The 15,419-nt window shown below is 42.9% G+C and overlaps 2 protein-coding genes across 3 annotated transcripts; one reads left to right on the top strand and one right to left on the bottom strand.

Moving 5' to 3' along the window:
• Nucleotides 1-80: 80 nt before the first annotated feature.
• Nucleotides 81-9,817, bottom strand: sf3a2 (splicing factor 3a, subunit 2). 2 transcript variants are annotated; one of them, XM_029705634.1, is made up of 8 exons: nucleotides 9,710-9,817; nucleotides 8,789-9,078; nucleotides 2,068-2,114; nucleotides 1,867-1,976; nucleotides 1,499-1,548; nucleotides 1,140-1,280; nucleotides 953-1,021; nucleotides 81-835 (listed from the first exon to the last, which is right to left on the bottom strand). In XM_029705634.1, the coding sequence occupies exons 2-8, from the start codon at nucleotides 8,984-8,986 to the stop codon at nucleotides 524-526; spliced, it is 927 nt and encodes a 308-aa protein (XP_029561494.1). In that variant the 5' UTR covers nucleotides 8,987-9,078; nucleotides 9,710-9,817; the 3' UTR covers nucleotides 81-523. The 2 variants fall into 2 exon arrangements, with proteins under 2 accessions (XP_029561494.1, XP_029561495.1); XM_029705635.1 differs by having other exon boundaries at nucleotides 9,722-9,773.
• Nucleotides 9,818-10,000: 183 nt separating this feature from the next.
• plekhj1 (pleckstrin homology domain containing, family J member 1) lies at nucleotides 10,001-12,950 on the top strand. The gene is made up of 6 exons (XM_029705638.1): nucleotides 10,001-10,518; nucleotides 10,713-10,780; nucleotides 10,865-10,931; nucleotides 11,168-11,258; nucleotides 11,385-11,448; nucleotides 11,549-12,950. Exons 1-6 carry the CDS (start codon nucleotides 10,425-10,427, stop codon nucleotides 11,630-11,632), a joined length of 468 nt encoding a protein of 155 aa, XP_029561498.1. The 5' UTR covers nucleotides 10,001-10,424; the 3' UTR covers nucleotides 11,633-12,950.
• The last annotated feature ends 2,469 nt before the right edge of the window (nucleotides 12,951-15,419 follow it).

Raw genomic sequence — 15,419 nt, forward strand, 5'->3', positions numbered from 1 at the left:
TTATTCCACAAGCATATGTCTTTGTAGCTAAACACATTTTCTTTACAGCCAAGCACAGAGTAATGTTATAAGATTACAACTCACTTTTCCACATTCTTTATTATTATTAAAAAAAAAGTATATTTAAAGATGAGTTGTGGATTGTCAAAGATGTTGTTTAATTCAGAGGGCTCAACATCTACAGGGGAGTCTATTCATACTGGTGCTATTACAGAGCTCACAAAACAATGACTACCTTACAATATCCACACCATCAGAACACTTAGAATGCATGAGCATTACATGTACACTGCTTCATTCTGAGTAGTACCCTAGTGTAGATGCTGCCAGAGACAATATATCAGTATGACAAAATTCCCTTGGCAACTGTGTACAAAACCTACTGAATATGGTCCGTCGGTAGAAAAGCATGTGGATAGACGTGTCATCCAGTTTAGAAAGTGTATATTGAAACAGTACACTTGACACAGTCCAATGAAGGGGCACTGTAGTGTAATAGCAACCAAACGATAGGCAAACACAATCAGTTGTTTTGATGGGGCATTCCTCCATGACTGTCAGAAGGGAGCGGGGGTCTCATCAGGGGTGGCATGCCCATTCCGGGGCCACCGTGTTGCATCTGATGGTGGTGGTGCATCTGAGGAGGGCCAGGGGCACCAGGGGGCAAGGGGGGCATATGCATCCCCCCTGGGGGTGGAGGGGGCATGGCCTCATTGGGGGGCCGAGGCCCTATCCCACTCATCAGCGGAGGGGGGCGCTTTACACCCATCGGGGGTACGGGTCCGCTGGGTGGAGCGAGGGATTTCTCCATCTTGAAGTGGAATTGGAGGAAAAACTGGAAAGATATTGGGGGGGGGATTACATGTGTATATTCAGTTCAGGATTCTATTAATACCCAAATATCCTCCAAAGGATACGACCATCCGTGGGACTGTCAGCACCAGTACCATACCTGTTTTGTATCTTTGTTCCAGTGGGTCCAGAAGCGACTCTCGGCTTTATCAATCTCTCTGCTTGGCACCTGCAGAAATACAGAACATACAAAACAGGTATGATTTGTCATTCACAGGAAAACAGTACGAGGCAAAGACAAATTGGAGTAATTGGGGATTCCCTTAGGTCCAAATGAAGACACACACCTTGAAGGCGATGGTCTCATACGGTTCTGCAGCCAGTAGAAGGTACTGCCAACGACGGTCTGGGGGCTCGATGCGCTGCTCGTATGCAGACATGAAGCGATGCCTGGGCCCTATGCCCTCCGCTATCTCTGGGTAATCAATCTGATAAGGGAGGAGGACAACAGTTACTCAAGGTAACCAGTGTGTCCCAAGACTCAGAACAGTAGAAATTGCTTCCCCGCCATTGATCTGACCTTGTCGTGTCTCACTACAACAAGCATTTCGCTACACCCGCAATAACATCTGCTAAACACATGTATGTGACCAATAACATTTGATTTGACCCATGTTAATTATGTCCATGTCTCATTCAGACTCACCTGGAAAAGTAAAGACTGTTGCCCACTCTCTGGATCTCTCTGCTTGGTTACTGTTGACAAGGGAAATAATCAGTTCAGCTCCACGATTCTCCCCAAAGAATGCAAGAGGGACGCTGCGCCACCTTGTGGACTACCCCACTATTTTGTTTAACTATATCATCATTTAAAGAAATGTTTTTCTCTAGATTGCAAAAAATTGCATTTACAGCTATTCAAAAATGCTAAACTTGGGGCCACTGCACACCCACCTGTACTCAGCAGCACCACCTTGTTAGAAAATCCTGGGGAGAACCCTGACAGTACATAACAGATTGTTCTGGAGTCATTGAATCCTTGATGACTAACTAACATCAAAACACATAACCTACCTTTGTACCCTGGTCGACCAATCTTCACAAATTTCTTGACCTCAACCTTCACCTTTTCGGGGGCTGGCTGGGCAGGGGCTTCTTTTGCCTCTTTGGCTGCTCTTCTCGCTCTGCATTCAACAAAACAGGGAAGTGAGCAACACCAAATATACAAAGTTCTTAAATTAAATTTTTTTTAAGTAGTAATAGATATGTACTTACAAATTGGTCTGATGCTTCTTTCCCTGTGTATGGGCCAGATAGCTGCCCTGTAATGAGAAAACGGTTAAGATCATGAATTCAAATCAACCTTTTGAACTAGGGCTGACCACATTTTGTCGACTGGTCAATTGTTTGGTCGAAAGTCTGTAGGTCGACCAAGTTTTTTTTAGTTGAGCAGTTGCAAATATATGCAGCACCAGTGAAAAGTTTGAACACTTATTTCTTTAAGAATTTTTCTTTATTTGTACAATTTTCTACATTGTAAAATAATAATAAAGACATCAAAACACATACGGAATCATGTAGTGACCAAAACAAAGTGTTAAACAAATCAAAATATATTTTATATTTGAGATTCTTCAAAGTAGCCACCTCCTTTGCCTTGACGACAGCTTTGCTAACTCTTGCCATTCTCTCAACCAGCTTCATGAGGTAGTCACCTGGAAGGCATTTCAATTAACAGGTGTGCCTTGTTAAAAGTTACTTTGTGAAATGTCTTTCCTTCTTAATGCATTTGAGCCAATCAGTTGTGTTGTGACAAGGTAGGCGTGGTATACAGAGGACAGACCAAGTCCATATTATGGCAAGAACAGCTCAAATAAGCAAAGAGAAACGACGGTCCACCATTACTTTAAGACATGAAGGTCAGTCATTTCGGAAAAATAAGAACTTTGAAAGTTTCTTCCAAGTAGAATCGCAAAAACTATCAAGCGCTATGATGAAACTGGCTCTCGTGAAGACTGCCACAGGAAAGGAAGACCCAGAGTTACCTCTGCTGCAGTTCATTAGAGTTACCAGCCTCAGAAATTGCAGCCCAAATAAATGCTTCACAGAGTTCAAGTAACAGACACTTCAAACGCAACTGTTCACTCTCGCTCTCTCTCTCTCTCCTGCTACTCTCTCCTCTTCCATCCTATCATCTCTTCCCTCTACTCAATCCTTCTCCAACCAATCTCCTGATTCTGCCTCATCAACCCTCCTCTCCTCCCTTTCTGCATCCTTTGACTCTCTATATCCCCTATCCTCCCGGCCGGCTCGGTCCTCCCCTCCTGCTCCGTGGCTTGACGACTCATTGCGAGCTCACAGAACAGGGCTCCGGGCAGCCGAGCGGAAATGTAGGAAAACTAGCCTCCCTGCGGACCTGGCATCTTTTCACTCCCTCCTCTCCACATTTTCTTCCTCTGTTTCTGCTGCTAAAGCCACTTTCTACCACTCTAAATTCCAAGCATCTGCCTCTAACCCTAGGAAGCTCTTTGCCACCTTCTCCTCCCTCCTGAATCCTCCTCCCCCTCCCCATCCCTCTCTGCGGATGACTTCGTCAACCATTTTGAAAAGAAGGTTGACGACATCCGATCCTCGTTTGTTAAGTCAAACGACACCGCTGGTCCTGCTCACATTGCCCTACCCTATGCTTTGACCGCTTTCTCCCCAGATGAAATCTTGCGACTTGTGACGGCCGGCCGCCCAACAACCTGCCTGCTTGACCCTATCCCCTCCTCTCTTCTCCAGACCATTTCCGGAGACCTTCTCCCTTACCTCACCTCACTCATCAACTCATCCTTGACCGCTGGCTAAGTCCCTTCCGTCTTCAAGAGAGCGAGAGTTGCACCCCTTCTCAAAAAACCTACACTCGATCCCTCCGATGTCAACAACTACAGACCAGTATCCCTTCTTTCTTTTCTCTCCAAAACTCTTGAGCGTGCCGTCCTTGGCCAGCTCTCTTGCTATCTTTCTCAGAATGACCTTCTTGATCCAAATCAGTCAGGTTTCAAGACTGGTCATTCAACTGAGACTGCTCTTCTGTGTCACGGAGGCTCTCCGCACTGCTAAAGCTAACGCTCTCTCTCTCCTCCTTCTAGACCTATCTGCTGCCTTTGATACTGTGAACCATCACATCCTCCTCTCCACCCTCTCCGAGTTGGGCATCTCCGGCGCGGCTCACTCTTGGATTGCGTCCTACCTGACAGGTCGCTCCTACCAGGTGGCGTGGCGAGAATCCGTCTCCGCACCACGTGCTCTCACCACTGGTGTCCCCCAGGGCTCAGTTCTAGGCCCTCTCCTATTCTCGCTTTTCACCAAGTCACATGGCTCTGTCATATCCTCACATGGTCTCTCCTATCATTGCTACGCAGACGACACACAATTAATCTTCTCCTTTCCCCCTTCTGATAACCAGGTGGCGAATCGCATCTCTGCATGTCTGGCAGACATATCAGTGTGGATGACGGATCACCACCTCAAGCTGAACCTCGGCAAGAGGGAGCTGCTCTTCCTCCCGGGGAAGGACTGCCCGTTCCATGATCTCGCCATCACGGTTGACAACTCCATTGTGTCCTCCTCCCAGAGTGCTAAGAGCCTTGGCGTGACCCTGGACAACACCCTGTCGTTCTCCGCTAACATCAAGGATTAAGTAATCCTAACCCCACCCCAAAAAATATATATAGATGTACTATTGTAAAGTGGTTGTTCCACTGGATATCATAAGGTGAATGCACCAATTTGTAAGTTGCTCTGGATAAGAGCGTCTGCTAAATGACGTAAATGTTCAGAAGAGACTGCATCAATCAGGCCTTCATCGTTGAATTGCTACAAAGAAAGCACTACTAAAGAACACCAATAAGGAGGAGACTTGCTTGGGCCAAGAAACACGGCCAATGGACATTAGACCGGTGGATATCTGTCCTTTGGTCTGATCAGTCCAAATTTGAGATTTTGGTTCCAACCGCCGTGTCTTTGTGAGACGCAGTATTTAGGCAAGAGGTCTGCGGGCATACATAACCCGTACTATTTACTCTGTCTATGCACACTAGGTAAGACGTGGGCAGACCACCACCTGTATTTTGGTTAGCGCGCCAGTTGGTGCTAAAGGTTATGTAAGCTGTGGGAAGGCAGGTAAGGTAGGAAAGGGGACTAACTCTTACTTTCTTTGCTTTGGTTCCGTCCAGCGCCTTTTCCCCACCTTACCGTGTTTAGGAATAATAAATTCCCTGTAAACTGTCTCTCTCTGCCTCTGTCGTCCTTCCCCGCACCAACAATCACATACTTTTTCACTCCAAGGGGAGTTGCGTTCCCTCCTCCAAGAGGCGCACGTAACAGTAGGTGAACAGATGATCTGCACATGTGTGGTTCCCACCGTGAAGCATAGAGGAGGTGTGATGGTGTGGTGCTGCTTTGCTGGTAACACTGTCTGTGATTTATTTAGAATTCAAGGCACACTTAACTAGCATGGCCACCACAGCATTCTGCAGCGATACACCATCACATCTGGTTTGCGCTTAGTGGGACTATCATTTGTTTTTCAACAGGACAATGACCCAGAACACCTCCAGGCTGTGTAAGAGATATTTAACCAAGAAGGAGAGTGAGTGGAGTGCTGCATCAGATGACATGGCCTCCACAATCACCCAACCTGAACCCAATTGAGACAGTTGGGATAAGTTGGACTGCAGAGTGAAGGAAAATAAGCCATCAAGTGCTCAGCATATGTAGCAACTCCTTCAAGACTATTGGAAAAGCATTCCAGGTGAAGCTGGTTGAGAGAATACCAAAAGTGTGCAAAGCTGTCCTCAATGCAAAGAGTGGCTACTTTGATGAATCTAAAATATATTTTGATTTGTTTAACACTTTTTTGGTTACTATATGATTACATGTTTTATTTCATAGTTTTGATGTTTTCACTATTATTCTACAATGTAGAAAATAGTAAAAATAAACAAAAACCATTGAATGAGTAGGTGTGTCCAAACTTTTGACTGGTACTGTATATATATTTTCTATGGCACATGAGACACCGGTCATACATGCCTGTCTCAGTGGACTAATCCATTGCGGAGGCCGCGGGGATGGCACAACAGTATCACCAGTAGTAAATGTACCATTAATTCCCATAATTCCTAGTCCACAATGTTTGTTTGGATAGGTTAATTTATGATAATGCCCTCAATATATTATTACAGTCTTTTAGCGTTCTCATGGTCGGAGTGGACACATTGTTTGCAGACTGCACAACCTAGGCCAAAACAAGTTTTGGCTCCTGTCAATGTTGAGTAAGGACACAAATCTGATTATGCAAAGAAGTAGGCCTATGCTACCTGGTCTGCGTGCAAAAGTAGGCCTATGCTACCTGGTCTGCGTGCAAAAGTAGGCCTATAAATGTGTCCATTTAGGGATCTGACAGTACTTCAGATTTTTTTAACTCCCCACCACTGGAACTTCTCAAAGTACTTTTTTCTTCACCTCAAACAGCAAAGTAAACGAAGTCTGTTTTTACATCCATTGACAAATAAAAAAAATAAAAAAACATCCTCTCACTGTCAACTGCGTTTATTTTCAGCAAACTTAACATGTGTAAATATTTGTATGAACATAAGATTCAACAACTGAGACAAACTGAACAAGTTCCACAGAGATGTGACTAACAGAAATTGAATAATGTGTCCCTGAACAAAGGGGGGGTCATAATTAAAAGTAACAGTCAGTATCTGGTGTGGCCACCAGCTGCATTAAGTACTGCAGTGCATCTCCTCCTCATGGATTGCACCAGAATTGCCAGTTATTCCTGTGAGATGTTACACCCCTCTTCCACCAAGGCATCTGCAAGTTCCTGGACAGTTCTGGGAGGAATGGTCCTAGCCCTCACCCTCTGATCCAACAGGTCCCAGACGTGCTTAATAGGATTGAGATCCGGGATTTTGCTGCCCCTGGCAGAACACTGACATTCCTGTCTTGCAGGAAATCACGCACAGAACGAGCAGTATGGCTGGTGGCATTGTCGTGCTGGAGGGTCATGTCAGGATGAGCCTGCAGGAAGGGTACCACATGAGGGAGGAGGATGTCATCCCTGCAACTCACAGCATTGAGATTGCCTGCAATGACAACAAGCTCAGTCCGATGATGCTGTGACACACCGCCCCAAACCATGACGGACCCTCCACCTTCAAATCGATCCCGCTCCAGAGTACAGGCCTCGGTGTAATGCTCATTCCTTCGACGATAAACGTGAATCCAAACATCACCCCTGGTGAGACAAAACCGCGACTCGTCAGTGAAGAGCACTTCTTGCCAGTCCTGTCTGATCCAGTGACGGTGGGTTTGTGCCCATAGGCGACATTGTTGCTGGTGATGTCTGGTGAGGACCTGCCTTACAAGAGGCCTACAAGCCCTCAGTCCATCCTCTCTCAGCCTATTGCAGACAGTCTGAGCACGGATGGAGGGATTTTGCATTCCTTGTGTAACTCGGGCAGTTGTTGTTGCCATCCTGTACCTGTCCCGCAGGTGTGATGTTCGGATGTACTGATCCTGTGCAGGTGTTGTTAGACGGTCTGCCACTGCGAGGACGATCAGCTGTCCGTCCTGTCTCCCTGTAGCTCTGTCTTAGGCATCTCACTGTACGGACATTGGAATCTATTGCCCTGGCCAAATCTGCAATCCTGATGCCTCCTTGCAGCATGCCTAAGGCACGTTCACGCAGATGAGCAGGGAACCCTGGGCATCTTTCTTTTGGTGTTTTTCAGAGTCAGTTGAAAGGCCTCTTCAGTGTCCTAAGTTTCCATAACTGTGATCTTATGTTAATTGCCTACCGTCTGTAAGCTGTTAGTGTCTTAACGACCGTTCCACAGGTGCATGTTCATTAATTGTTTATGGCTCATTTAACAAGCAAGAGAACCAGTGCTTAAACCCTTTACAGTGAAGATCTGTGCTGTTATTTGGATTTTTACAAATTATCTTTGAAAGACAGGGTCCTGAAAAAGGGACGTTTCTTTTTTTGCTGAGTTTAGTTCCTCGAAGTAGCCTATTTTAAAAAATCTTTCCAGCTTTCTTTCAATAATCACTCAGCTTGAAAGAAGGGGATAAAATGTCATGCTCTAATCCGGTGGAAATATATAAAAAAAAATAGGCCTACCTGATTACTTCTTATCCCGTGCGGAAATAGGCTACAGCTATGTCTGTCCGAAACTCACTGGAGCTGGAAACTGAAGGCCAGAATATTTGATACAATGTTGCAAGTTTGCTAGAGTGAGCTTCAGGCCAGACCCAAGTTAATAGTTGATACAATGTTTCAAGTTCCTTGCAGACAGGCCATGCATAGTCAATGTGATTTATAGGATATTTATAAGGATTTGTTCTACCTGCAGGCTGCAATGTTTTTATTTGTAGGCATTTTTTTTACATAGTTGGCAATGGGACTTACTTTTAGAATTTTGATTAACCACATTATAATCAATTTGAGATACGAAGACTTATTATAAATTAAACTGTTCCACGAAAATCATAACTGGCACGCGGATCGGTAGAAATGGTAAGATAAATTGGCACTCCAAATGGAAATGATTGCCACCTCCTGGTGTTGCCTCTTAGGAGCATAAGAGCAGAATCTGCTTAGGCCAGCAGCAGTGGAGGAAGAGGGTCAGGAACAGTTTGTCTTCTGGTTAGGCTATCTTGATCTCTTGCTCCCTTAAATCATTGTGTGTCTTAATTATTTAAATCGCAGTGTGTTTAAAGCATCAGACAAGCTCAGTAGCCTACATATAGTTGATTTTATTAAAACACATAGGGTGTGTCTATATTGGGAACAATACATGTTTTAAAATTTTGACCAATCGATTGGACGATTGAACAGAAGACTCTAGGTCAACCAAGATTTTTCTTCTTGGGGACCGCCCTAAATGTAATATCATATAAAGAGAAGAGTTATGGTGTGTTAAAATGAGCACTTTCTTACCTCATTGTTGTGGAGTGTCAGACACAGCTTACACTCATAAGAGCCCAGATGGTTCTTCATGAAATAGGGGTCCTTGTTGATGTCGATGGTTTCCAGGGCCAGCTGGCGGAGCCGCTCTCGCCTATCCCGGTTGCTCTCCGAGGAGGACGCCACGCCACCACTCCCAGTCTTGCCCCCAGCTCTGTGTTGGAAATCCATCTTTGCGGGGCGATGGATTCACTCACCCTCAAACACAAACCTCCTCCTGCTGCTAGACAGCTGGTCAAATAGTCTCAAAATATGTGTTCAGACTGTGGAGAAACATACAGGAAGAATATTGTCAATGTTATGTTTGTAACAAATACTAGCAAAATAACTAAGACTAATTAGATCAATTCCACAACTAATCTGCACTGTGGCATAGAAAGTGGAAACTACTTGACTAGCTAGCCATCTCTGTGGCTGTGATTGGCTATTGCAAATCTAACTTCACCATTGGAGAACAACACGTAAAATAACTTCATATGGTGCATTTGCAGAACAACTGAAACCACAACGTTACCTAGCTAATAAATTAGCGTGCGACTAATTAACGAGCTAGCTATTTATCCAACGCTAACTAGTTACATTATCCATTTGCAAACATAACTACGTCATTGGCTAACTTAACGTTACTACATCAAAAGCACTGCATGTATTAACTAAGTCAAATTAGTTACATCTAATCTACGTTACTGGGTTTTGGTGCGCATGTTAGCTAAAGTAGCTTTGTTGAGCTAACCGGCAAGGTAGCACAACATAATGACGATTTTAACTTTCAACGAACAAAACGGGGCACCTTTTCATATCTGGTTGCCGTATATGTAGATGCCTCTATTAAAATAAATACAATACCCTAGCTAATACCATATTTACCAGATAATTACTAGTTTAAAAACTCACCAATTCATTTACGTTTCGATCACGTTGTCCACAATTGAAACATTCATGCGCACGCGCGAACATGAGTTTTGTACGTTTGTATATCTTTATTGACAAACGTACACAAAACACAAATCGACGATGTCAAATGCGGTCTTTCTTTAACTTTACTGTACGAACTAGATTAACAAAAATATCAATATCTTAATTACTTCCCTCTCTAAAATTTGAGACATCCCTTTGGCCATAATTTATAGCCTATAATGTTCAAATGCGTATCAGTCCAACCACAGAATGTCCTCACACGGTCACCATACTACGAAAGCAAGTGTCACATATAAAGGAGTGTCCACTTTTCTTTTTTCTAGGGACATAGCTAGGCTAGTATAGAACACTTCAACCTAAGTGTGGTTAACCAACCACTAGTCAACACATTTCATAACGCTTTGTTAGTTAGGCAGCGAGTAGTTGAAAGTAAGTGCACTTCTTCTGACAGCAGCAGCAGCAGGAGGCGGCGGCTTGAGGAACTAGCTGAAACGAGTTTACCCGCATGAAACTACCGCAGTGAGACGTGTAACGATGGATATTACTAACACTGACATTTTGACAGAATAGCAAGCTAGGCTAGTTTGCCCTCAGCCATAAGGACATGGCTCTTTTTAGCTGAGAGTGTTGCATACCAAAGATTTGTATAATTAACGGTCAACCCTGTGCTGCATTTGTGAACCGCCTCAGGATGCGTTTCAATGAGAAGGAACTCATTTCGTTGAGTCGCCAACCATCTGAGAGGGCGGCGGAACTTGGCATGCGAGGACCGAAGAAAGGAGATGGTATTACTAATCCGAGTGGGATCACTATCTTAGTCATTATCACTGATGTCCATAACACCTAGTCTAGATCTTAGCTACTCTAACTTGCCGATTAGCAATTGTTACTCATTCATTGGAAGGCTACTGTAATGTCAAATTGATGGCATGATCAGGAAGACGTTTGCTCATTCATTTGTTCTCATCTGTTATGACAGTTGTAAAGAAGAGGTTGGTGAAGCTGGTGGTTAATTTCCTGTTCTACTTCCGAACTGATGAGGAGGAGGTAGGAAGAGTCACCATCTTATGTCTGTTCTGACTGTATGGGGATTGGGCAAGTGACAGTGGGTGTTTTTTCTCTCCTTGACAGCCTCAGGGTGCCTTGTTGCTAGAGCAGTGTCGGGTAGAAAGAGAGGACAGCCAAGCCTTCTCTATCAGTGAGTCCAAAACTGATCTCTTCGCATTCATTGTTGAGTTTGGTTGGCTGTGACCCACTTTTTTTTTTTTATAATTTTTTTTTTTGACATTTTTTGATAATTTAGCAGATGCTCTTATCCAGAAGAAACATTGCTAGAGTGCCCAACAAGAAAATAAAAACAGTCCTTTTTAAGCTTTAGTCACCATACAAAAACATTGTGGGAACTGCTGTCCTAAGGAACCAGTCTTCTCTCAGCTTTCCTAGATGAGGCAGAGAGGAAGTACCTGTTTGAGTGTGACTCCCAGGAGCAGTGTCAGGAGTGGATTGACTCCATCATCAAGGCCAGGTAATATAGGACTGCCCCATTTCACTTGCCTATTAGTGCACAGCTACAGAAGCTCTTCAGGACCAGGGTGGGTGACTATTTTGCATGACTCATCCTAGTTGCCACTCTTCCTCATCTGTCCTACAGTTATGAGTTCATGAGGAAGAACTTGATCTTCTATCGCACAGAAATCCACCGGCTGACCGGCAAGGTAAGACAGACAGACCTGTTATCTGGATGGTCTCTTCTAACCATAGACTTTACAAAGTAACTCTACACAACCTGAATACATACTGATTACCTTCTCCTAGGACCCTCTGGAGCAGTATGGTATTGAAGATGAGACACGCTTCCAGGTCACTAGTGGCCTACAGCTCATGCCTAAAGACATTTAAGATGTACTGTAGCCCCCGCCTACCTACGATGGACTTCTCATCACACCAACCACATCCCTTAGCATCTCAATATTATAGTGGTCTTTTCTTGCTCAAGAGTCCAACCTAGGTAAATGGGGAAAGCCTTTTATGTTTTAGATGAATTGTTTGTCTGTTTTTATGTTTGTTGTAATGATATGGCCTCCTATATCCACGTACTGTACAACTGTTTCACGAGCTACTGCAGTGATATTCAAACTTTTTACTCAATTTCTTTCCTGACAGAATTTCTGGGGCCCACATTTTTTTTCCCTACAATATTAACTTTGACCCTTCTGTCACCTGCTGTACATTTAGTCATTTCACTCATTGAGTTGGCTGGCTGTGTGATTCTCATTTCCTATATGTGTAGATATGTTTTTTTTACTATGGTTTTCTAGTGTCAGAAGCTGTATTCTTAGTACAATGTGAAGACGGTAAAGCTGTCAGCCATTGAATGTACAGAGTGCAGAGGTTTTTGACTTCTTGAACCCCCCTACCCAGTGAATGAGACTGAAATGATGTATAGGCTGCACTTTTATCCAACCCACTTCGTTTTTCACTTCATGTTCTTATATGTCATGTGTTTAGCCAGATTGGCAATACCTTTTTTTATTTTTTTTAGCTTGACTAATATTCCACGACAGTTGATCTTATTGGTGTTAGTTATGATTACTGATCTTATTTGTACTTTAGACCAATGTTTTTAGTTTTCATGATACTTTTGCACATGTTTGTCTAGACAATTGATTTGACTTGTGTACAGTCTCTCTGTAACAAATACTTGTCATGACTAGTTTAAGAATTGCACTCATCTACCTTCTTACCTACCTACTTTTAATGCTATTTTACATCAGTTAATCTGTTTGTCTAACACTTTAATTCAAATTGAGGACTACTGTTCATTTAAATGTGAAACTGACAATGTCATCCTCTAAAACTGTTTTATCCACAATCAAAGTCTGACTTGGAATAGAGCAGCAGTGATCCTACAATGGTAACAATGCATGTTACTTTTCTCCAGACTACAATTTCCTCATCACTGTTCTAGGACACTGTATCAATGGATTTGCAGAATGTCCTTCCAATAATGACAATGCTTTGATAAAGTCTGGGTATGTTAAATGTTTTTGTTGCGTTACTTTGGCACATTGAGTGTGTGCCGTGTGGTTAAACCTAAAGCCTGATTATGCTTTTACTTCAAGTAATACAATGTAAATTTCACTGTCATACTTCAATACCACCAAGTATGAGTTCTATAATTTTTCTATTTGAATAAAGTCCGATTTTAAAGACATCACCTTTTGAGAGTGAGTGAACATGTTTATTCCAAGCTTAGTCAATGTATAAGTCAATGTAGTGTAAAAATGGTCTCCCTGTCACCAGTTGATCTATTGCTCACGCTGTGTCAATCAAACAACTTCTATCTAGTGCACAGAGACCGGACGCTGCTGATTTCCAGCGACAGTCCCTGACTAAAGCTGTCTCAAATGTTCTTGATTATTCTTCAAATAAAAAAGCAAAGATTTAGGCTGATATTTCAATAATCAAATGCTGCATCGCTGGTGACACCTTTAATTGGGGAAGACTGGCTGGAACGGGATAAATGGAATGCAGCACTCCACCATTCAGGCCATTATGGTAGAGTGGCCAGACGGAAGCCACTCTTCAGTAAAAGGCACATGACAGCCCGCTTGGAGTTTGCTAAAGGACTCTGACCATGAGAAATGAGCTTCTCTGGTCTGATGAAACCAAGATTGAACTCTGGCCTGAATGCCAAGCGTCACGTCTGGAGGAAACCTGGCACCATCCCGCTGGTGAAGCATGGTAATGGCAGCACCATGCTGTGGGGATGTTTTCCAGTGACTGGGAGACTAGTCAGGATTGAGGGAAAGATGAACGGAGCAAAGTACAGAGAGCTCCTTAATGAAAACCTGCACAGGACCTCAGACGGGCAAAGGTTCACCTTCCAACAGGACAACAGCACGAAGCCAAATCAACACAGGAGTGGCTTCGGGACAAGTCTCTGAATGTCCTTGAGGTTCCCATCCAGAGCCCGGACTTGAACCAGATTGAACATATCTGGAGAGGCCTGAAAATAGCTGTGCAGCAATGCTCCCCTTCCAACCTGACAGAGCTTGAGAAGTTCTGCAGAGAAGAATGGGAGAAACTCCTCAAGTACAGGTGTGCCAAGCTTGTAGCATCATACCCAAGAAGACTCAAGGCTGTAAACGCTGCCAAAGGTGCTTCAACAAAGTACTGAGTGAAGTGTCTGAATACTTCTCTAAATGTGATCATTCAGGGTATTTGTTTTTATACATTTGCAAACATTTCTACAAACCTGGTTTTTCTCTGTCATTATGGGGTGTTGTGTGTAGATTGATGAGGAAAAAAACTATTAAATCAATTTTAGAATAAGGCTGTAAAGCAACAAAATGAAAGTATTCACACCCTTTCTCCCCCAAAAATATTCTTACAGCCTGAATTTTAAATGGATTAAATTTGTTTTTTTTTGTCACTGGCCTACACACAATAACCAATAATGTCAAAGTGGAATTATGTTTTTTGAAGTTTTAACTAAATATTTTTAAAAAAAATGAAAAGCTGAAATGTCTTGCGTCAATAAGTATTCAACCCCTTTGTTATGACAAGCCTAAAGTTCAGGAGTAAAGATTTGCATAAGTTGCATGGACTCACTCTGTGTCAATAATAGTGTTTAACATGATTTTTGAATGACTACCTCCTCTCTGTACCCCACACCCACAATTATCTGTAAAGTCCCTCAGTCGAGCAGTGAATTTCAAACACAGATTCAACCACCAAAAGCAGGCATTGAATATCCCTTTCAGCATGGTTAAGTTATTAATTACACTTCGGATGGTGTATCAATAAACCCAGTCACTAACTCAGTAGCCGGGGAGAAAGGAAACTGCTCAGGCATTTAACAATAAGGCCAATGGTGACTTTAAAACAGTCACATAGTTGAATGGCTCTGATAGGAGAACACTGAGGATGGATCAACAACATTGTAGTTACTCCATAATACTAACCTAATTGACAGAGTGAAAAGAAGGAAGCCTGTACAGAATAAAAATATTCAAAAACATGCATCCTGTTAGCAACAAGGCACTAAAGTAATAATGCAAAAAATGTGGCAAAGCGATTCCCTTTTTGTTCTGAATACAAAGTGTAATGTTTGGGGCAAATCCAGTACAACACATTATTGACTCAAGACATTTCAGCTTTTCATTTTTAATTAATTTGTATACAGTGATAAAAACATAATTCCACTTTGACATTATGGAGTATTGTGTGCAGGCCAGTGACACAAAATCTACATGTAATACATTTGAAATTCCGGCAGTAACGCAACAAAATGTGAAAAAAGTAAAGGGGTATGAATACTTTCTGAAGGCACTGTATCACTGGGTCCTACATTTCAGCACTACAAGACAGGGCTCATTCGTTACTGTATTACAAGAAAGCAGCTACCAGAATGACCACTAGCGACAAAGCTTGCATTAGCGACAAAGCCTGTTTTTTGGTGAATTCACTCACCTGTTCACAAATTCGGACTCCATTTTCCATGCACAACATGTAATGGATATAATGAAAAATGTGCATTTGTCTTTTTCTCTCACTTTGTGACATCAGGGCTGGCAACATTGCAGAATGTGAAACTGAAAGAGACTCTGTTTCCATTTAGCCTACTGCCAGTTAAATCCTGCCTGAAAAATAATTGTGTCTTTTGCGTGTGTCTTCTAACAGA

This window comes from Salmo trutta, chromosome 21 (assembly GCF_901001165.1).
Source record: "Salmo trutta chromosome 21, fSalTru1.1, whole genome shotgun sequence".
NCBI lineage: Eukaryota > Metazoa > Chordata > Actinopteri > Salmoniformes > Salmonidae > Salmo > Salmo trutta.

Excerpts from the sequence above, each read along its gene's own strand:
- sf3a2 (XM_029705634.1), bottom strand. The coding sequence starts at position 8,986 with ATGGATTTCCAACACAGAGCTGGGGGCAAGACTGGGAGTGGTGGCGTG. Across the intron at positions 2,115-8,788 it reads TGACACTCCACAACAATGAG|GGCAGCTATCTGGCCCATAC; the intron begins GTAAGAAAGTGC and ends TTCTCATTACAG. Across the intron at positions 1,022-1,139 it reads ATGAGACCATCGCCTTCAAG|GTGCCAAGCAGAGAGATTGA; the intron begins GTGTGTGTCTTC and ends GTATTTCTGCAG.
- plekhj1 (XM_029705638.1), top strand. The coding sequence starts at position 10,425 with ATGCGTTTCAATGAGAAGGAACTCATTTCGTTGAGTCGCCAACCATCT. Across the intron at positions 10,519-10,712 it reads AGGACCGAAGAAAGGAGATG|TTGTAAAGAAGAGGTTGGTG; the intron begins GTATTACTAATC and ends CTGTTATGACAG. Across the intron at positions 10,781-10,864 it reads TCCGAACTGATGAGGAGGAG|CCTCAGGGTGCCTTGTTGCT; the intron begins GTAGGAAGAGTC and ends TCTCCTTGACAG.